Source organism: Melanostigma gelatinosum (assembly GCF_949748355.1).
Source record: "Melanostigma gelatinosum genome assembly, chromosome: 13".
NCBI classification, from domain to species: domain Eukaryota; kingdom Metazoa; phylum Chordata; class Actinopteri; order Perciformes; family Zoarcidae; genus Melanostigma; species Melanostigma gelatinosum.
This window is the reverse complement of record NC_136646.1, coordinates 7,368,400-7,391,542: the sequence shown is the minus strand read 5'-3', so window position 1 is coordinate 7,391,542 and position 23,143 is coordinate 7,368,400. Positions and strand designations below refer to the sequence as shown.

At 42.0% G+C, this 23,143-nt stretch overlaps 1 protein-coding gene across 1 annotated transcript; it reads right to left on the bottom strand.

Annotated features, from left to right (window-relative positions):
• Window positions 1-4,400: 4,400 nt before the first annotated feature.
• LOC306786675 (homeobox protein Dlx4a-like) lies at window positions 4,401-16,825 on the bottom strand. The gene is made up of 3 exons (XM_079281517.1): window positions 16,086-16,825; window positions 11,527-11,723; window positions 4,401-4,677 (listed from the first exon to the last, which is right to left on the bottom strand). The coding sequence occupies exons 1-3, from the start codon at window positions 16,411-16,413 to the stop codon at window positions 4,435-4,437; spliced, it is 768 nt and encodes a 255-aa protein (XP_079137643.1). The 5' UTR covers window positions 16,414-16,825; the 3' UTR covers window positions 4,401-4,434.
• Window positions 16,826-23,143: the final 6,318 nt, after the last annotated feature.

Below are 23,143 nucleotides of genomic sequence, written 5' to 3'. Positions count from 1 at the left end.
AGCCCCCCCGCCACCACTCGCTCAACATGAGCTGAGAGAGTAGGATAAATGAGGTTAGCGGGGTCACGGCACCTGGGAGGGGCCCAACGTCTACGTGACCACTGAGAAGAGGAGAGGACCGAAATCGGATGCAAACACATGGTTTGAAAGATAAAAATGAGGTAACTACACGTTCGAGAAGTCTTAGCTTGACGAAGTCAGGCTTGAAAAAGTCGCCCTGTTGCCTTTGTTCGCCCGACGCTTCCAACCTACAGAAGTGCTTAAGGACAGCAAGCTACTGATTGTCTGCCAGGAGTGTAGGCTCCTCCCTTGCAATCAGAACGCTATTCAGCAGCTGAGACTAAATCACACCTCCTCAGACAGGCAGAAATTCAGTCCAATCACCACTGAGGCAAGCCTAAGTACAGCTATAAAGACAACTTAGTTAAAGCAAGAATAAAACATCCATCAGGTTCTGGGTGAGTCAGAAGTTCAGTTCTTGCTCCAGAAGTTGAAAACAGTCAACGGTATCTTTTAAGATACATGGCAAACTAAAGCTAAACAGTTGGTCGACATAGACGCCTTTTGTTTGAGCTTTTGTGTGAGCTTGTTTCGCCATTTGCCGAGTTAGCGCGCTGTGGTTGTGTAAATCATGGTGAGACTGTGGACAGAGCCGATCAACATATTGTATCTCTTTTGTACATGTTCACATCGTGTTTATGCTCCTTGAACAGGTGTATTGATACAATATTGGCTTATTAGACGGGAAGGTTTTATTGCACTTATAGCAACGAGCGTAGTTGTCATAGTTCACTTCACACAGACGGCTCGGGTAGAGGCTGCAGCGTGATGGTAAATTGCACCAAGTACCGATAACGGAACCAATAATGTCAGAGCTTATCAATACTGGAAATTGTGTAGGAATGAAGCATGAAGACAGGCATCCTGATGGAACTAACGCTGAGCTTCATCTGACACTGGAGGTCATCGCAGTGATCGGTTTGGCTGATTAATCTGCGTTGATTGGACGTTTGACACTCCTCGGTGGAACTGGGCTCCGTTCGTAGTCACGCAGGGACAAACAGCATCGTTTTGCATGGAGGCTCCATACACACAATGAGGGCCACACTCGGTGAATTTATCTGTGTGCAAAATTGTGATAATGAACGTAAACAAGGAACATGGCTGTTGTTAATACTCACAGCTGTCAAGCCAGCAGCTTGGCCGCAGGTAGGCAGGTTTTTAACGGGCTTATTACAGCTCTGCAAAAATTTCAACAAATATAACAAAACATTTTTTTAGATGACCAACCCTAGCTATCAAAATACGTTGAAAGAGATGTTTCCTTATATATATATATATAAATTTGAGATGTTATCACATGCAGAGCTCAGTGTGCTCCCATGCTGTCAGTACAACGGTAAACAGCCAGGGGGATGTATTTTGGGGTTGTAGGCGTTGTTGACTGAGGATGGAAGGAGGTGATTGCTGCAGACGACGTGGGTCCCAGACTTGTATATTAACAGACTACTTAAATGTCTATCGAAAAAAGTAGTTTGTAGTTTTGTCAGGATCTTAAGGAGGCTGGAATTAGACGTAACATTGTTCAGCCATGATAGAGCCTATAAAGTACACAGACCACCTACACGGTTCATTATTTTTACAAGCCCATATATAGTTTTTTATCCCAACTGTAGTGATTCCATCAATGTGTTAAACAAACCTTTTGCTATATTAGCACACATGACGATCGTCACGTTTCCACTGGGACGCACAGCATGACACTACAGCGTGATATGACTTGAAATATTCATAAGCACCACATACTTTTCAACCCATGGAGTCCTTTGCCAGGAAAACAATATGTAAAATAAAATCTTTTAAGACACAAAGTTTCTTTTCTTCTTCTTGAAAAAAAAGAAAAAGCACAAGATAATAATGAAGTGAAGATTCCTGCTCTGTTACATAATCTCCAAAAGGAGTATCAGAATGAAACCCCAGACAGAACACAAGCTAGCCTATAGCAGCATATTACAACAATGTACGAATGCATTTTTGTAATATTCCTTCAACAGATCCATTTTGTTGTGAGAGGATTAGCCCGCAGTAATCCAGTTGGATGTAATTCACTACTTCCCGGCCTTTTCCTTCAAGGCCCGAGGCAGAAGGATATTCCCTCGACTCACAATTACAGATAATTACAGCGTCAGAGTGAAAGCTTTATTTAACAAGCTGTGTCCTAAATTGCCTATAATTGACGTGGTCATTTTATAAAATCATTGACGGCGTTTGACGACTCTTTCTGCTTTTCCAGATGTTTTGCGGGCCAGAAGACGTGACCCGCTTCTTCTGATTTACGACTTTAGAGAAAAGTGTCTCCAGGCCACTGGAGCACACAGGAACCCATACACTGAGCAGGAACATGTTGATTCAGCGATACATCACCGGAACCTCAGGTTGATAGCGTGAGTTAAAGGTGCAAAAGCAAACGTTGGAGGTAAGTTAAATAAAGAAAGTGGAATAGGGCGGCAATGATCACTGGGTTTGATTTATTTCAAATAACATAGCATGTCCTGACTCATAGCCAATAGATTATTGGCAAAAATATTAATTCAGTATTTTAAGAGGTTGCTGAATAAATTCAGGTCAACATATCATAGCATATATATATATATGTATATATATATATATATATATATATATATATATATATATATATATACATATATATATATATATACATATATATATATTAACTTCAGGAGGTGAGCAGAAAAAGAAAGTGTTGGTATGAAACATTTAAACTGACTGCAACCAAAACTTAAAATCTGTCAGAGAATCAAAAAACCAACATGTTCACAACAAATGTTCACAATTACAATTATGGAGCCGCTGTTGATTCATCCCTGTTATGTAGCCCATCATGTACCAAAGCCTCCGGAAATCCACTTCCTGGGCACTAACTGAACATTGATGAGCTGGAGCGTAAGGCAAAAAGCACATTGGCCTTGAATGAAAAAATATATATGTCTATAAAATTTGACTCATACAATGAAGTAACCGTGTGGATTCAGTGCCTATTTCCCATATAGTCCTAAAAAAAAGGGGATTATAAGTACCTTATAAATGTCTGCTTGTTCATACACCTTATCAGAACGTCTGCTGGTGCTGTAATCAACGTCCCATGATGGCTCTTTAAAGGTCTCTATGCTCCACAGACCCTTAATAGTGTTACACCCTGTCACAAGTACAAAAATACACACAACAGTCAAAATAACTTTTCTTCTTTCCTTTAGTTCTTTAATCTGATCTGGCTCTGAACGTGAGCAAACCAGAAGGTCCTTTGACTCGGATCCATAAAGATTCCCTGAAGAACCCTTCGTTTCACACGCGTACCCGCCACACCGTAAGCCGCTGAATAGACGGAAAACCCTGAAATGTCCAGAATCAGAGACGCAGGGCTGGCATGAGCTTTGAGTTGTAGCTTAATCACAAACGTCTTGGCAGGCCGAGTTCCTCTGGAGGCAGAAATAACTTGACTGGCTGTAATGAAGTCAGACTATGTTCACTTTTTTGAGAGAAGAAATAACACGCTCACCGTTTTTACAAATTATTATGAATACGTTTATTATTAAACAAGCTCTATTCAGTGCACTCTGGGGTTGCTGCTGCCGCGACACATTCTCGCTCCCAACTTGTCACATACGGACGCTTGGTCCGGGTACTTAGCGCTGCCGCTCATAAGCACAACAACACAGCCACACAAAACTTTATTCTTCTTTGAGGTGTAGTGGCGGTTGGCAAACGATGAATTGGCGCATTAGTGCCACCAACTGATAAAATAAAATAAGTCAGGAGAGGTGTCGTATTTTGCCAAATATCCTCATATTTCTGCAAAATAATTGCTGAAGTTTGAAGTTGTTGTGTGTGTACAGAGTGTGTGTGTGTTTTGTATTCATTTATATTGATTTAAGTATGCTGTAAACTGTTAACAGTTAATATATTGTTCATAGTTTGAAGTTAAAATGTTTGAAGCTGTAGTTTGAAGCCAAGTGTTTTGTATTTATTTATATTCATAGTATACTTTAAACAGTTAAGATATTGTTCAATTTGAAGAAAAAAGTATCGGTTCAGGCAGCGTTTAGGCACCGGTATCGTTTCAAAAGTATCGGAAAAAACCCAAACGATACCCATCCCTATAGGGCAACTGACTAAGCTTCTGTATTTGACAAGTTGGGAGTACGAAAAGCCTTAAATAGTCATGGTTAAGATATATTTATTTTAGTAGCCCCCCCCCCCCCCCGCTTAAAGGAAAGCCACAGTATCTGTTTATTGCAATTGATCTCTGCCAGTTATGTTATTCTTGTCTCCAGAGTGGCTCGGATCTGTGACGGTGTCAGTCAACTCGCTGACGTAAATCCATAATTTGTCCTGAAGTGTCGCGTCCTCCAGCCGTCACATCATCTGAGTCCTCGGCATGGAGTCCTGCTGGTGTCCCGGGTACCAGTGAGCAAAATTGTTCATGTATCCTCCAGAGTGCACTGGCGCGCCTTTGGCGGCCATGCTGATGTCCCACAGAGAGCAGGGAGAAGAGGAGGACGCGGGTGGGGGGGCGAGGTGGTCTCCCTCAGGTCCACAGGGCCCATTCTTCATGATCTTCTTGTATTTGGACCGTTTGTTCTGGAACCATATTTTCACCTGAAGGACAAGGAAAGGGAAAGAGTTAACACTCATATCGGGGGACGCTGCGGTTACACGGTCAGTGTTACAAACCCCCAGTGAGACTTTGAGAACATGTTGAAACAAATTACAATTTTCGTCGACCAAGAACACCTTAATTTCGTGAAAGATGGATGAATAAACAAGTTCAATTTAATATGGGCAGTGTATTGAATCTGACAATACGATACGTATCATGATACAGGTGTTACCAGGCGATATATCGCGAAATACTGCACATGCCATATGGTGCAAGGCGATATGTTGTGATTTTTTTGTTCACTTCACAACGTGGGATCTGCATTGGTGTTCATCATAGTCTGTTCTCTCAGCACTACTGTGAGAGGGCAAGTACACATCTGCACGTACACACATCTTTGCCAATGACATAAAGTATTGACTGAGTTGATCTTTTAACATCCTGCTTGTATCTGGAAAATCACACAGTGTAGTTATTGATCGATAAAACCCCAAAATATCTTCTTCAGGAGTTGATTATCTGCGGGATCACGTCATTGTTACGTCATTGTTACACCGACGACACACAGATCTGTTTCTCTGCCAAACCAAACAACCTGAATTTAACCGTCCTTCCTCCATGATTGCTTCGTCTCTTATTTTTCTCCACTTAAACCAGGGTTGAGCTCACTTGTTTTGAAAATATAAGGAACCAAACGACAGTGAATGCAAAGTATTCAACCTGTGACACAGCAAGACAAATCTGTGTTTCAAGACCAGAAAACATCTGCACACACGACTTAACAGTTTAACGTTAATACGCCCACATATTAGAATACGTTTTGTCTGTATTTACTCTCGCGTTTAAACTAGGACGTGCACTCAAGCCATGTTCTAGTTTATTATTAAAAAGTCACTGAGTGCCAATTAAGAAACGGGCAGGAATTCCTTTAGAAGAAACATTCCTTTATTCATCCCACAGTGGGGAAATTATTCTCTGCATTTGACCCATCCCTGTATATATAGGGAGCAGTGGGCTGCCAGTGACAGATGCCCGGGGAGCAGTTAGGGGTTCAGTGTCTTGCTCAAGGACACTTCGACACAGGACACGGTGCAGCCGAGGATCGAACCGGTGACCTTTCGGTTGGCAGCCAACCCTCTCTACCCAGTAAGCCACGGTCGCCCTAAAATTAATTGGAGCGGATCACTTTGCCACTGCAGTCGATCAGGTTATCGGACCATTTCACTCAAATATCCGTTCTTTAGAATCGTGGCGCCGCCTCATCGGCCGCTCTAAATCGCTGACAGTTTAGAACTAGAACTATCCGGCTGCACCAGGTGAACAGGTATGTCACCCCAGCTTCCATGGAATAAAAAGTGAAATCAGCACTACTACAGGGAAGTTAACACGAAATAATGAGAGGCAACACCCTCAGTGAATATTGCGGCACAGCAATCACAGACACACCTGCTACAGACGACGATGCAGTAAAGGAACCTACAATTAGGTTTGAATGAGCTGCTGATTGTAAAAGGTTCTAGCATAATGAGTTGTAGTGTAATAGATAAAAAAAACAGCATTAGTAGGTGTGCCTACAATAATATCACTGTACCTGTGACTAACACAGACACCGCCTCTGTAGGAGTGTTGTAGGTTAGAATCTCAGAATACCATCGCATACACGATAAGAGTACACACACTGTGATTCCTCTAGACACACGGGTAGTTATTGTTGATTCCTTTGAACACACGAGGCAGCGGTCCCATGATAAGAATATTAAGATAGGACAGAAATAATATGATGAGAACATAACAGAATATTGAGCAGTATATCACTTCAATCATTTGTCTGTGGTTAGAGACCGTTCAGTGGCGTTGTTGACATAATTGCCGCGTTCTCAGGTTTCCTGCATGCTGGCAAATTGAGCATTAAATTACACCGCTACGCCTCTCGGGCAACCTGTCAGTTTAGCGGGAACAAAAATGAATCATAAATAATTACATGCAGTCAGCGAGTGATACTGTTGCGTCAAACTGGTTTGTGACTTCGGCGTGAAGGAAAAAGAAAGCGAACGCCCAAAGGCATCGGTGCTGCGCGGCCGGCGGCAGAAGAAGAAGAAGAAGAAGAAGAATAATAATAAGAAAGAAAACACACTTGGCACCAAAACTGTTTTCTCCTCCGCGCTGAAAGTCCTTGAAATTATTACCCTGGGAGTTTTATAGGTATTTATGAAGACGGTTGAAGTGGTCTATGGAAGATATTTTACTAAAAAAATCTAATTTCAGACTCTAATAGACTCTAAATACGTGGAAGAAAATGAGCCCTCCATGATTTCATCAAACCAAACTTGACATTTAATGTGATCTCTATTGTTCCAGTGTATCTGCTGACGTCAACCACAGCCGGTTAGGATTTAGTATGGATGGTGGCAAATGCATGAAATTAAAGCACCACTCCATAAAGAAGCAATGCCATTGTAATTAAACCACATAATGCTTTTTTATTAAGAACTTAACTCGCGCTTTAAACTCTCTCTCCAAGTTCTCCAATTTCTATATTTAGTAAATTGCACTCGTATCCAAAAAGAGAGATCGTAAGCCCCTATCGTCCAATAATCTACAGACACATTGTCATGCGTCAGCGCCTGCGGAGCGCTCATGAAACCCTTGGAGTGAGTGCACGGAGCGTTATGAGCCCGGGAGTCAATCAACAGCACGTTAAGCTAATGCAGCCTCAGTGACAGGATTTCTGCCGTAATCATTGGTTTCATATTCCAGCAGCAACACGGAGCCGACGGCTGCCCCGACGGCAGGGGCCAGTGACACCGGCATTAGCGGAGGAGGGTGGCTGAGAGGCAGGCCAGGTGCCGCCATGTGTGTGTGTGTGTGTTCTTGAATACTGGGTGAAAAACGGTTGCTGGGATTTTTTGAAATAGAAGGCGTCCATTTGGCGGGCGGTTTAAGCTGTATGGGCAATGTGTGTGTGTGTGTGTGTGTGTGTGTGAGAGAGATGGATAGAGATAGAGAGCGTTTCAAGGAAAAATGTTAGAACCGTGCTACGTGCCATTTCTCAGCAGCGTCTGGGAGCATTGGAGATTTAGATGGAAAGCGGTTGGCTGCCGGCCTAATGGCATGAAGGCAGGGTCGAGATGTGGCGCATGATCGCAATCTGCAAGTGTGTGTGTGTGTTTGAGTTTCCATTTGTATATGTGTATGAAAATGCACACAACATATGTCTGAGTAAATGCATGGTTGTGTGTGTGTGTGTCTCCATGCATGTGAGCAATGCGTGTATGTGCACCGTAGGCTACGAGCTCGTACAGCTATATATATATGCACAGCGGGCTAATTACAGCGGACTGAGTGTTTCAACACAAGCTGTTCTGTGTCTCCGTCTGTTTGCTGTGTCACCACCAGAGAGGGACAAGCCTGAAACACACAACATTGTGTTTTATGTTACATGTGTTTTTACCCTCACAAATGTCCATATTTACAATGTTTAATCATTTAAGCTCTAATGCTAAAGTTTAGTCTGGGTTCAGCACTAAATATACATAAATGGAAAAATGCTGTGTATAAATATAAGAGTATAAGTGCTCCTGAGAAAAACAGATTAACATTGCACTTAACTGGTGGTGTGCAACAAGATTATTGAAAAACAAACTGTTATTAGAGGTTAGACTTTCTAGCTTCCACCACTAACTTTGATGACTCATCGGATGACTCTGCAAAATCTTTGATAATGACCAATTTAATTTTTCTTTGAGAAAATTAAGGTGACCAGTAAAGTTACAACTCAAACCGTCTCTCCCGGCTTTCCATGTCCCCAGAACAAGCGCACACTCGCCAATGTAAGTCTATGGGGACAAAGCCGTCACGTGACAGACTTACTTCAAAAGCCCTGCGCTCTTCCTGGAGGCATGCATCAGCCGTGACGCCAAATCGGGCCAGGGCCCCCTTCCCCACTTCCTACCCCCTACTTCCTGCACCCATGCTCAGACCACACCCATCTTCTACCTCTACCTTTTTAATCAACGACAGTTTGGTGAGTGCATCATCTTGCATGGTTGTGATGTAAAATCTGTCCACAGACAGACAGACTTATTAATACCTGGCAAAGTACTCCAAACCACTTTTGTGGTACTTCCTACAGCCAGATCCTTAAATTGCAATCAGTGGAACTCTTGACACACTGTAAAGACTATAATACAATCAGTGAAAGTCCACTTTCCCTGATCCCAACACACCTCAAAGCAGACAGACAATGTGCTTTTAATGTTTTAATGAATGTTCTTAATTGTTTTTAAATCTCCTTTTCTTTTGCCTTATGTTTTGATGCTTTTAATGGTTTTATGTGAAGCACTTTGAATTACCTTGTTGTTGAAATGTGCTGTACAAATAAACTTGCCTTGCCTTCAACATGCATGCGAGTGTGGCTGGCAGCCGACCGCATTCCAAACCATTTCGCCACTACAAAAGGCAACCGAACAGATCATCTCTTACTCCCAGTGTAAACATAGCTACGGTGGTTAATTCATACGGGATCAGGACGGCTCATCCGATGACGTCAGATGCTTTTAATAGCTACTCAGTGCGTGTATCGTATTTAAACAATCCCACTGTATCCATCCCAATGGGACACCTGTTCAACACTCAAAACCTTCACTTTTACACACGTGTAATGTGGCCCATCTTTGATAATGCTACAGAGCATTATATGACTTTTAAAACAATTATTAGATTTACATTTACATGACGTACATTAGAACTGCTCTGCAGTGACACGGTAAGCTAATCTTTACATAGAGTCGGTCTATACATTGGGAAGCGTAGGCTGTCTGGTACCGATGACGAAAACGGTTTCGGCTTGTATGTATCATTTTTTTTAAATGAAATTGTTGCTGATGTCCCAGACTGAATGTGCTTATATGTGCTGTGTTATATTTAACTACACAGCCTTACAAACCCAGAAACACAGTAGCCTAACTAGCTTACATATTTTGTCCAATTTGAGTCGAGACCTGAATCTGTCTTTTCGACACGTTTTATTATGAAAAATGTATCATGTCATAGAAACATTTATTCTGTGAAAATATCTGAATTTACTCTGAATGCTGAGCAAGTGCGAAATAAAGAGTTGTGTCAAAAATAAAGCTAGCTGCAAGTTGAAATAGCCAACGGCTAGCCAAGCTGAGACTGAAGTTACCCATTCTCTCTCCCCAAACTGTTATCTATCTATTTGAATGAACTGACATCTTGGTAATTCAGTTTTTTCCTTCAATTTACCTAAATGGGCAGTAGCTAAATCCATTCATGAAGAAGGGGGAAAAACTGCTAACACCTGCTAAAGGTAGCTAGCTTAGCAGCTAAAGGTAGCTAACTTAGCAGCTCTCACTAGCTGCTATCTCATCTTCTGGTAAGTTTAAGGTTCCTTTATTTTACATACTTCAATGTATGAAACCATTAAAGTTGTATTTTGATTTTGATAAACACTCAACATTAGTTGACAGACAGACAGACACCTTGCTAAACATTGATAGCTGAAAATACTTATTCTATCCTTTGAAGTTGTTATGGCTAACGTGTTAGCAACGACAAATCAAAGAAGCCAAAAGAACACATTCTGGTAGTAGACACAGTGTTTTTCCTTATTTTACTTCCTGAGGATCAACCAAAGGAAGAGTGCAGTATCTTCATTTTTAAGGTATTATATTCCACAGTGAAACTTAATATAATTTTTTTCCTCAACTTTGGGGCTTCTGTATTTACTGCTACTGCTCTTTGGCTCTGTAGCACGGAGCATGACGTCTGAATCGAATAAATGGGAAGGCAAAGCAAGAGTGTGACTATCTGGACATAGTCCATGTGTTTTATATTCTGCTTATTGTTAATAATGGCACAAGTTCTTTCAAAATACATCCTATTTTAAAGAAACTCTCCTGTGAAACGGAACTATTTCACTCTACATTGAAGACAATGAGGAAACAGTCAGAGAAACCGACTGTGACTGTCGAAAGTCATCAAACAGTCTCCCCACAGGCCACACGGACACGTTTGTCTTAACTCGGATTCATGAGATTGTGATTCACAGACGGAAAAGAGGAACGGAAATGTTTGCAAGAAGGCAAAACAAAAAATAAATCTGCAATGCCAATATCTGTCCTGTTGATTGGGGGATTGTTTCCAGAGCTATAATCAAATGGATAATATCAATGGACTTCAGCAAATTAGACATTTATTTGTAGGAAAATGTCTAATGACTGTATGAATTTCAAGAGGCTTAAAAAGCATCATTCGTCCAACACGACAGCCTCCATTGTGTTGGGTTCATTGACAGACAAAATGGCCACCATGAGGCTTTTATTTGGCTTTGACAGCACGCGAGCGTGTGTGTGTGTGTGCACTGAGAATTGAGAGGCAAACCAAGTCGTTCCCTTAACCTCGACTGCAGACATAATAATGTAGAGTCACAGTTACAACCCACACAGGCTTCTACATATGTTTCACTGAGAACCAAGGAGCGCTTTAGTTCAAATCTGCAGAAACAAGTCAACGACACAGTGAGTCATGCATTCTGAGAGTGGGATGATACACATACGCCCTAAATTAGAGAAATTGGCTAACACTTAGTTCAAATTAGATGTTTCCTGCTCCTGTCATCACAGAAGAGTTGCGTTTTTTACCTTCACCAATGTGGGTTTTTTAATTTTTTTATTCCTCATATAAGTATAAAATGTTCCTTAAGTTTTGTCCTTTTGTGCTTGCGTTCATTAGAGAAATCATCTTTTAATTTTCCATGAATCCTCTCTAACAATGACTCATTTTTAGCCTTTTTTTTAAGTTCAGAGTGTATCCAGCTCAAAGTGTACCTGGGTCTGCGTCAGGCCCATTTTGGCCGCCAGGTCGGCCCTCTCGGGCAGGGCGAGGTACTGGGTCTGCTGGAAGCGCTGGTTGAGGGCCTGGAGCTGCAGGCTGGAGTAAATGGTGCGAGGCTTCCTGATCTTCTTCCCCTTCCCGTTCAGCCGCACCTCCCCGTTCTCGATCACCGTCGTGGGCTTCTCGTGTTCTGGAGGAGAGGAGCGAGATAAATGTCAACACAGGGGTTTCTGTGGCGGACAGAATTTCACCGTGGCACAACAGAAAACCCCCCAAAAAACATCAGTCGCAGTGTTTCATCTCACGCGTCCTTCAACAAGAAACTGAATTCATCGTAGGGCTGGGCGATAAATCGATTTAATCGATTAATTCGAATGTGTGCTTTAAGGCGATGTGTTTTATTGAAAATCGAGAAAATCGCCCCCACCCCTTTTTCCCGTAGTAGAGTGCGCGCGCATTGTTTACAAACTAAAACAATGGCGGCCAGCAGCTTCACTGCTGCCGCCGCCACCTCACAAAAACAACCCAGCATTTTGGAGACATTCACCAACTGTACTCCGCATGAGAAGAAGAGTGCCCGGTGGAAAGCCATCACGGATGCAGTCGCGATGTATATCGCAAAAGATATGGTGCCCATATACACCGTGGAAAAGCCGGGGTTTATTCACCGTCTCAAAGCTTTGGACCCCAGGTACGTGCTACCAAGCCGTAAACATTTTTCTGACGTTGCCTTGCCTCGGCTGTACAATAGTACACGCCAAAGGATCTCTGCGGAGCTGGAGGGGATGTCATTCTACTCCGCAACAACTGACCTGTGGTCCAGCAGGTTGACCCAGACACCGATCCACTTGACTGGTGGAAGCGTCACCAACTTAACTTTCCAAGGCTAAGTACTTTAGCAAAGAAATACCTCTCTGTGCCAGCTACAAGTGCCCCCTCTGAGAGGCTTTTCAGTGTGTGGGGGGGGGGCATTGTTACATGCCACCGTGCATGCCTGAAGCCAGAGGTAGTAGACAGGCTTGTCTTCCTGGCAAAAAATATTTAGAAAAAACATGCACTACTGTTTAATACTGTTGGTTATGTTGTGAATGCACTTGATTTTGTTTACATGCACTTATTTACTGTGCAAAATATGTTATGTTGATGTTAGATCAGATGTTGCACTTTTGAAAATGTGAATGTTAAAGGGTCACATACATTTTATTTCATGCTGTGTTTGTATCAGTGTATTCAGTTAGAAAAGCTTACTGTAAAAAGTTACATTTGCACAGTTGTTTACAATGGAAGGCTACTATTTAATGCCATTTAATGTTATGTTTAATTTAATTTTATATTTAAATGATTCAGGCAAACAAAAGAGTGACCAAATACTTTTTGTATACTACAGGCACCTTTCTACAATGTTCAGGTTTTGTTTGCACTTTATTTTTATCAACCTACTTGGGAAAATCATCACAAAATAAAAGAAAAAATTGTTTTCAACAGCTTCTGTCATCTGCAAAAAATTTTGGGGGAAAAAAATCGATTTAAATCGTGAATCGGATTTTTTGTAAAAAAATCGGAGATTTTTTTTTTAGGCCATATCGCCCAGCCCTAATTCATCGTATGTTTTTTTCAACGATTTCTTATGAACAACATTTCTATCCCATAAAAAAAGTTACGTAGAACGTCAGATCTAAAAGAAAACCAGGAATCGATTTCTCTGTTAGAGTGTAAACAGCAACATTCATTCATTTAACAGGAAAAAAGAACCATAAAGGAGCACTCGGGCTCAACCGTTTTACGACAGCGAAGCAGTTCAACTCATCTCGGATTCAACCACAAAACGGAATCAACCTGCGATGTCAGCAGTGGGCGAAAATCTGAATTTGAATGATGTTTCAAAACACAGAATTTGTAAAATTCTGCGACAACAAAACAATCCTGTGAGAATATATGTTGGTGAATTTAAAATGCCACGAAGTGCAATTCAGTGTCATGAAATATGACGTCACGAGTGTGATGAAAAGATGAATCCCCTTTTTACGCGCGGCCCGGCCGAGACAAATTCTTCCACTTTGTTTTGTTGTTTTTTCTCTCTCTCTCTGTACAACCGTGTCCGTCCGCCCACGCTGATGTCTGTTATGACATGAGCTCATAGCCTGCAGTGGCAGGAGAGAACAGCTGTGGACGAGCCGAGGGCCCCACAAGACGCTCGGGTTCTGTAACAGAGACGGCAGGGACGGCAGCGGCGCGACACCGAAGGGGGGGGACGGGACACACAAAGGGCACTCCGAGATGGGCCACCTTTTTTGGAAAAGAAAATGTGAGCGAGTGAATTTTTCGACCAGCACGACTGTGTTTTTAACCCGTGTGTTTTGTTGGCTTTGCTTCATTGTTTAGGGTCCTTCAGACCACCCTGCTTGTAAAATAAACCAATAATTGATTTTCTTTTTTAATATGGGTCTTACCTTATTAAGGCCAAACATGTAAAGAGGTATATAAGTGGAGCCCCCTCACAAGAAACTACAGAAATAACCATATTTGTTTCTGTGAAGGTTCTTCACCGACAAACGGATGCGTGTTCAGTTGGACACCAGCGTATGACTTCATAACCGTTATAAAACTCCAATAAGAGAAATTAAATTTGATTTGTTTGGGAACTGGGAGCAGTGCTGCATGTAAAGTACTGCGCTGTCGACGCCAATCCCAAAGAATATGATAATCTATCGTGTTTAATGTTTCACAGCTGACGGAAGTAATGCAGCATTTTCTGTTGCGGACTTCTGAAATATGTTGTCAGTTCAACTTTTTTGCAGGATTAGAAAATTGAAGCGTGATTGTGATAAAGCAATATCAAGTGTGTTTCTTGTGCTCGGGTCTTTTTGTTATTTCTAGTAACGGCACTTTATTTGTCGAGATAAGCTGAGAACGCCAGTTGAAAGTGCTGAGGCGGGGCTTTCACTCACTATTGATCATAAAAAAACATTCTGAAAGAAATTTCGAATTTAACTTTGAATTAAATGATTTACAGTCGTAGATATAGAAACAATGGAAATGGCACAAATTTGAGTTGGGATGAAATCACTTTACGTAAAATAAGTAGACGTTTAGTTTCTGACATGTTTCTGCTCTATTTAATGTGTAACAATATTTGTACATCCGTGAACTGTTCTACACTATTTCGACTGATTATCACGAAAGATTTGTTTTTTTACACCGTTTTCTTGTATTTTGGCTGCGTGGCAACTTTACACGATTTTAAATTAACAAAATAAGAAGTCAGACTTTTACTGAGTTTGTGCTGAGGCCGTGCACATGGAGTAGAAGAAGAAAGAAAGAAAAAGACGTGTGCTTCAGTCCAACATTTCTCGAATTGAATATGTAAACAAGGTGTTATAATAACAATACTAATTATTATTAGCAGTACATGATCAGGCTCTACATCTGTCAGCAATAATGTAACATGTTTTACGATCGACAAGCAGCCACTTCCGGATCGCTCTTCTTCACTACCAATTATCAGAACAATGAAGGATCTAATAAAACAAGTGAATCATATCAACGCAATCATTTTTTCGTTGTTGCATTTAAAAAAAAAACCGCAATGTCACTGTCTTAAGGACATACGCCATCAGACATACAAGTCTATATTTAAATGAGTGGTCCGTGAATTCAAGTCATCGTTATCTATCACAGCGGGGGAAAGTAATTTAAAATTAAATTACAAATGGATTGTTAAAATAAACAGTTTTGTCTCAAATGTTATTGGTGTGGAATTTTATTTTGAAAGAAATAAAATTCTATAAAATACAGAAAGTATTTCTGGTTCAATGAGCTTTAAAAATATATATTTCTGGTCATCTTGTCAGATGTGATTATTATTATTACTACTATTATTACTACAGGCCTCTTGGTGTGTGCGTGTGGAGCAGCATCGGGGCGGATGTTATCCGGGAGAAGATGGGCTGAGGGTTTGGGTTCGGAGGGGCCGCAGCTCCCGGGCCGCTGCGGGACACCGCAGGCCCGGTGTCGGCTGCTGCTTGTGGAGAGTCGCACGGTCTCCGCGGGCCTTGAACTCATCTCCCGACCAACCGCAAAGTACACGAAACACGGCGCTGTGGCCGAGCTGTGTGTGGATCCAATTATTCTGCTCCACTGTGGTTCATTTTTATGTTGTTTTTGTTACACCATAGAAACCATTTCCACCATTATATATATATAAAACATCTGTGAAGAACACCCCCCCCCCCCCCCCCCCCCAGGATTTCTCTTAAATTCAGTTTGTGCGTATTGATGCATTTAAGGTCTTCTGAGAAGCAACATCATTTTAACTTGGGCCGTTTGTTTAAGGCGACACAAAGACATATATTAAAATATAAAAATGCGGGGCCCATTAAAATACCACAAGTCACGTCCTAATGAAACAAACGGGTCTGATTGGCTCAGAGCGATGTCCACAAGGTCGTTAAGCCCATGTTTAGTAAATATTTACAGGTTCGACCACTGAGCACGCTGTAGATGTAAAAGAAAAATGTGCAAAATCTTTTATGAAACGTCCTTGCAAACCTACCCGCATCTTCCAGTCTGCTGTGTCCAAGCGCGCCGCCGTGACCCCCGTGCTGATAGGGCAGGTAGGCACCGTGGTGGTGCGCGCTCACGGTGCTGTGATATGCCGGGTATCCCAGCGGGCGACCGTACGAGGCGGCACCGGAGGAGAAGGGTCCGTCGTGCTGCGAGGGGCCGACCGCGTGCAGACCGTGGACCGGGTAATGGTTGTGGGACAGGCCGGGGGACGGCTGCTGGTGTCCGGGGTAGCCGTGGCCGCCGAACTCCAAAAACGCCGATTTGGAGGGATCAGGCTGGACCAAAGAGTCCGATATAGAGCTCATAGTCATCATTGGGGAGATGTGCAAGGAATGTGGTGGGAAATGAGAAAGGGGGCCAGCTACGACGTCCAGGCGGGGGTCATCATGAAGTAACCCTCCATCAATATAAAAAACGGTCTGTATACTTTATATTAAGAGACGTGTCAAGTTCCCAAAAACCAACAGCAGCTTAAAAAATGTCCTTTACCATCGACGAATGTCAACACACTCCTGCTGAACGAATTAAGCGGATTTAGGTGTGTTTGCTCTCCGCTACATCCCCGCTGAACGGTCCTCAAACGCGACGCTCTGTGTTTGATAGCATTGAGGCGGACGAGACGCAGGACGGGCCGAAGTGCAGCACAGACTCGATAAGAAAACAACAACAGGAAGTTCCGACAAAAAAAGGGCCGTTAAACTGATTTTTAATATCCTTCCAGTCGGATTATCCTCCTCCTTCTTCTCCCTCCAAAACAACCCGCCTTTAGATGCTCGTTTCCTCCCGTGTTGTGAAGAGGCGTGTGGCAGCCCGAGTGTGTTCCTCCTCTTCCTCGGAGCGCACTGTGAGTCTGCATCGAACATTCTCTGCCTCCCACTTGGCTCGCACACCGCGCGCTCATTGGCTGCAGCGCCTCGCCGTGTCACGCGAGTCAAACTAATGACAATCTAGCGCGAGCGGTGGACCCGGCTCCTCACGGGTGTCTTTTTTTTGGGCGGAGAGCGGAGGCCTTAATGCCCGCAGTAAAAAATAAGTCTGAAGGGAAGAGCCAGTTTAACCATTAAAATATAATTTAGCGAGTGTGAAAATCTGGACCAATGAGATGTTCAGTGGCCTTCAAGACCGTCGTTTTTTTCAAATTAAGTAACTTCAGACAATTGAGGACAATAATATAAATGGAGATGACTGCAAAAATGTTAGCTTTGTTGCTATTTGTTACTATGATGCATCACAATTGTGATTTTATTAATGCGGAGGTAAATGACATGTGGTTTGCTTGATTCTACCTTTGCATCACTATACAAAATATAGACACGTCTAAAGAAGTGAAATTATTTTCGAAAAAAACCAAAATGAATTGTGCTGTCACGCGGACAGTATAGGATATATTTTTAAATGATAATTCATCAATGCCGTGCGTCATGATTTCATAAAAAGGGGACATTGGCAGGTTGGCTCATGAAACACATCGCCCTGCCAAAATGAAATTCTTGCTGCTTGCCAAAGGCAAAATAAGGCGGATCAGACCAAAGTGTCTTCATAAACTGCTGTTGAAAGGCCGCAGACCTTATTATACAATTATTATTTGTAATGAAACCCACACTTATTCTATTCCACAAGACTCCACAGTGTGTGTTCTATTTATCTCTTATTTGTATTTTATTTTTTTCGGGGGGGGGGGGGGGGTCTCATAATGAAGCTGAAGCGACGAGACCTAATCACGTTAATCGAGATCAACGTGATTTTACGCGATAGAGTACAACACACACACACACACACACACACACACACACACACACACACACACACACACACACACACACACACACACACACACACACACACACGCACTGAGGGCACTGCCTGTGGTCCCGCACGAGGGAGAATTACAACAAACATCGGCCTTCTCGAGAAACTCCACGTTGTGATTTTGGCAGAGCGGAGGCGCGGACACTGTAATTTCACTCAGCTCGGTCATTACGCTCATCTGCGGTGGAAATCCCGGACGGTGGGCCCCGCTCTCAAATGAAACCTCAGCATTACCCACACAGATACAGGATGATGTAGCATGAAGTCATCTCCGTGGAGATTTTTTTTTCTTTTTCACATAACGTGCTATTTTGCGTGTAGGCTATTAATGGGATTTATTAGTCTGCGGTGTAATGCGGGCCATGTGGCGCGATATATTGAAACACCTTTATAACTGAGTCAAGCCTCGGCTAAATGTATACTTTTATTGTACTAAATTCCCTTTATACTTCCGGTCACAGTGTGAGGAAATCAGCGACATTTGGAACGCATCGTTACCTTTTTTTATAACACTGCAATTAACACGAGATACAGTCTGACCTGCGGCCTACAAACGTTGAGTCGGGTGTGAAAAAAAGCACGCAGGGGTCCCATCGTGGAGTCACGCCGTGGTAGTGAGAGTACTGGTGCTCAGCTGCAGATATTCATGTTCCGCATTTTATTACTTCACGACATTTCAGGAGCAAATATTCCAGTTCTACCAAAGTATCACATATTTCACAAAAAACAACGTTAAAAAAACATATATATATATATATATATATATATATAGATCTATATATATATGTATGTATATGTCTGTATATGTATGTCTGTATGCCTATATGTATGTATGTATATGTATGTATGTGTATGTATGTATATATGTATATATATGTATATATTTGAATATATATGTATATATCTGTGTATATATACATACACACAAATTTTCTTCTTCTTAGTGCCCCACAGATTTATCTCCTGACCTCCAGAGGTTGCCCGACCCATGGGTCTATATGCTAATTAAAGTACTTCAAAGTAGCTGCGCCTCAACCAACTACAGCAGAAAAATGCTGCTTACACATGAATGCCTATTTAATCTAAATATAAGACAACATATCAGCCACAGCAGCTATTATTCTACATATTGTGTATCCTTTTATTTTGTTAACGCTCCAACTACGTTCAGCTGATAATACCTTTTATTTAAGCATGGTTGCGCATTCAGGACGTTTACTTGCAATGAAGTATTTTTGAATGTGTTGTATTGGTACTTAAGTAAAGGATTTGAATACTTAATAATGCACCCCCCCCCCCCCCCCCTGAGGCCTGCGGGTCCCTCTTTAGTCACTAATCTTGGTTTTGACAGCGCTCTTTAAAGGCTGTGCTGTCACTCTGACCGGCCATGCACACACACACATGCACACACACACATGCACACACACAGAAATAAAAAAAGTTATTTTAGTCTCTAAAATGCCTATTGTGCCATAAACGTTGACCAAACTGAATGTGAAGAATAAACCAGGTACTCCCTTCAGCATTATGTTGAGCAGCTTTGACGGCATCACTGTTGTGACAACTGGAAGAGATAATCATTACAACACACTGTGGACAAAGAGAGAGAGAGAGAGACAGAGAAAGAGAGAGAGAGACGCTGTGTCAGCGCTGTTATTTAGAGGCACAGTCTTGCTATGTTGTCAAAATGTCTTGCTTTTTTGCCCGTACTGAGGAAGGCAAAGCGTTTGGCGGGATTGGCAATCCAAGTATCCAACGGGTACCAAATTGACTTCAATCTTAGTCCCAGGAAAAGTACTTGACCTGGAATATAAAGTCCTAAACATGAAGAATTCCTCTCCTGAGATAATTTGTCAACCAAAGCAATTGCAAGACTTCACAGCATTTACGCATCATCTCATTTAACATGATATGGATGAATTGTTCTCTGTGCTAACACCTCTGATTCAGCAAGTAACACAAGCTAATGACTGTGTTCAAACAAGCGCACAGATTATTTAGTGTTTTGGCCTGCGGTGAGGCAATTTGTCATCCGACATCAAGGGGAGATGAGTTACTGTCCAACAGCAAGAGACGGAGCTCAACCACGGGAGCTTGTGGGAACACATGCAGGTCAATTTACACCTTCAGGGGAGAAAGAAAAAGAAGATGGCACGGAGGAGGAGGAGGAGGAGGAGAATGACGACAAACTAAATCAGACCATTTCAATGAGTTTAAAGTGTTTTTTTCAAAATGTATGAATATTTATTTTGGATAGAAGTGATTCTCGGGTTTATCCCGTGGCTAACAAATTCTGAGCAAAAGGTGTTGTGATAGAAAGTTACGCTTTGATGTGCAACCAAAGCCTGATGAATCTTTTAATCCGCGCCATAGAGCTCCATTGTTGTAATAAAATACAAAACCGAACAAAAAACCATCAAAACTACACTATTATGCATGTAGGATTGAGTCTGCTGCCAGAAAGCTCATTAGAACACCTCGTGTGGATTAATCTGCAGCTGAAATAATCAGTCGCCATGTTTCTCCAGCAGCCCAGAAAGGACAGACCAAACACTGGCTACAGATGTGGCCATTCGCGTTTTCACGTTTTGATGTCTGCTACCGTAGTTTATATACGCTTGACACGCGGGAGACGTTCTGCAACCTCACCGCTAGTTGGGACCAAATCCTACACACTGCACGCTTAAAGAATGGCCTGGCCACTCATCCTATATCTGATTGGATGAAATCTCACAATGTTCAGTCTCTGCTCCATAATAATATTATTATATGGAAAAATATCTCATGATTATATTGTTGTTAAATAACAATATACAAGATTTGAATGAATAACCTAATATAATGTATGATTTGGAGTTGTTCATACTTGGCAAGTCCGATATTCACTCTCTTTTTTAGCTTTGTTTTGGTCTCCACCAGCTGCTAAATGCTTCACTGTGTTCACCCGCTAGTAGCTGACTTTGTTCATTCTGCTCTTTGGTGATGGTCAGTTGGTGAACAGTGTTTTTATTTTCCTAAAGCTGGCTGCTGCTGCTTCAAACAGGTTAACGGCTGTGAGAGAGAACCACAACAGAAAGATGAGAGATGCTAAAACTCCTAGTAGAGCTGAGGGGAAGTGGGGCGTTGGAAGATAATTATGTTTCACTATCGGTGACCCAATTTACTTTACATACAGTTATTTGACCAATTGCTGATATAAAAATATTGAGCAGCTTTAACATAATATCTATCAATCTAGCCCCTTCACCTCATTTGTAGATAGGTCAAATAGATTACAGCTGAAACGACAGCCTAATTATATTCGTCATAAATTAAGTTCTATATTCTACTTAATACAGTACATTTTGACTGCACAACAGCAATATTCAACAACACATAATGTGGTTGTGAGGTGAATGTGTTCTTTGAGAATTATATCACAACAAAAAAGCATTTTCACTCGAAGCAAACCAAAAATGATCTCCTTTCTATAACCTCCGTCCTCTTCATCTCCTCCCATTTCTTTCCCTCTACTCAGACTTTTACATTATTCATTATTCTCAGGCATTTCCTCAGACGCAGCAGCACTCTGCCCAACACGTGTATCTACTGTAGTAATATCACAGCACCTTTAAAATATTGTTATTCAAGAGAGGTCAAGACTAGATGACGACAAGGAGGGATGAGGAAGGGCAAGAAATGTCAAAAGGTTACACCCGCCTCGACTGAGATGACCAGGTTCTCAGAGTTGATACTAAATTATTGACATGAAAAGTGTAACAAAGTGCACCCATTTGTTGAATAGAAGCAGGACCGGTCAGCTGATCGGAGAGGTTGCGTGCTCCAGTTTAGCCAGATTCTCTAATCCAACTACTTCTGGGTGACACATAAAGTGACCATACCTGGAATGTGGTCACTTTATGATCAAACGCTGGATAGAAAAAACATTGTGTGGATGTTCGATTCGAGCAGAAACAGTAGATCAGTAGAGGTAGAACTGTAATGGATGTTTACATGGTCAGATTTGGTCATAACTAGTAGCAATATTCCTCCATATCTCAGCAAATCAAGTTATCAACGGATAGCAATGATGACCGGATGATGATAATACCCAGTCTTTAAATATAAAGATATAAGTTTCAATTCTGATAGAAGTTGATGTGGACTTCTTCTTCTGTTGACTGATCATGACTCTAAAGGTAAACTCCAGAAACAGTTTTGACAGAAACGAGCTTTGCGCAGTTCCTAATCATTTTGATAATAAGAATGTATAAGAACCAATATCATGTCTGACCCCTTTTTGCCGGGCAAAAAAGAAGCATTTGTTGTTCGCATCAAGTTACATTTTTCCAACTCGTCCTTGGCAACCAATCACAACACAGCTTGCTGTAATCGCACACAAAAACTTTCGACACGGCGGATCGTCTGGCGTCTTATTCACCTAACTTTTTAACGCTGACTTTATGACTTTACGAAGTGCGTCGTGAATCCCGAGGTGAAATTCAGAAGCTGCGTGATTACATATAAAGCTCTCTTTTTTCGGTCTTTTGAAACTTCAATCACTTTTTGTGTGTAGAAATGAGTCAGACAAGTTTATTTGAAGCATACTGCGATCTTCAATATATTTAGAACCCGTCATTAAATTGTATCATTATTTATCCCAAGAGAGTGATGTCATCAGTAGCCAATCATGGGGCAGTTTGAGGTGGGAAAAAAGCCCACTAGTGATTGCTCTTTTGCGAGTGTAAGTCATTTTAGTTCATGCTGATGAGCTTTGTGTATGACGATGAAGCACTATATGAAGAGAAGCAAGCCAGAGCCTTTTTAGAATTTGCCAAGAACAGTGAGTCCCAGTGACAGTGAACAGCAAACAGACTAACTTCACAGATCAACATGAGTACACACATGAAAACAGCGAATGCCTGTACTTTCCTCTGTTCCCCTGCGAGGTGAGGCGAGCGGTAAGGTAGATGTTTCTGTGTGTGCCTTCTCGGCTTAGACTGTAATTATGCCGTGCCATTATGGAGTGCAGAACAAAGGCGAGCCCTGCAGCCCTTCAGCAGCCGGAGAGCAGGGGATGTACTGCTGCTTCTATTCACACCGCAGTTAATAACAATACTCGTCAACGCACTGCAGACAGCACGGCGTCAATCCTCCCACGTGTGTCTCCTTGGGTGTGTGCGTGCCCAAGAGGCGGATTTGTGAGGGTGTGTGTGAGATTAGGAGAGAGGGAAAGACTGACTGTACGTTTGTACG

Bases quoted from the DNA above. Each gene is read 5' to 3' on its own strand.
- LOC306786675 (XM_079281517.1), bottom strand. From the start codon at position 16,413: ATGATGACTATGAGCTCTATATCGGACTCTTTGGTCCAGCCTGATCCC. The intron at 11,724-16,085 runs GTAGGTTTGCAA...CCTCTCCTCCAG, and splicing joins CAGCAGACTGGAAGATGCGG to AACACGAGAAGCCCACGACG. The intron at 4,678-11,526 runs GTACACTTTGAG...CTTGTCCTTCAG, and splicing joins TGGGCCTGACGCAGACCCAG to GTGAAAATATGGTTCCAGAA.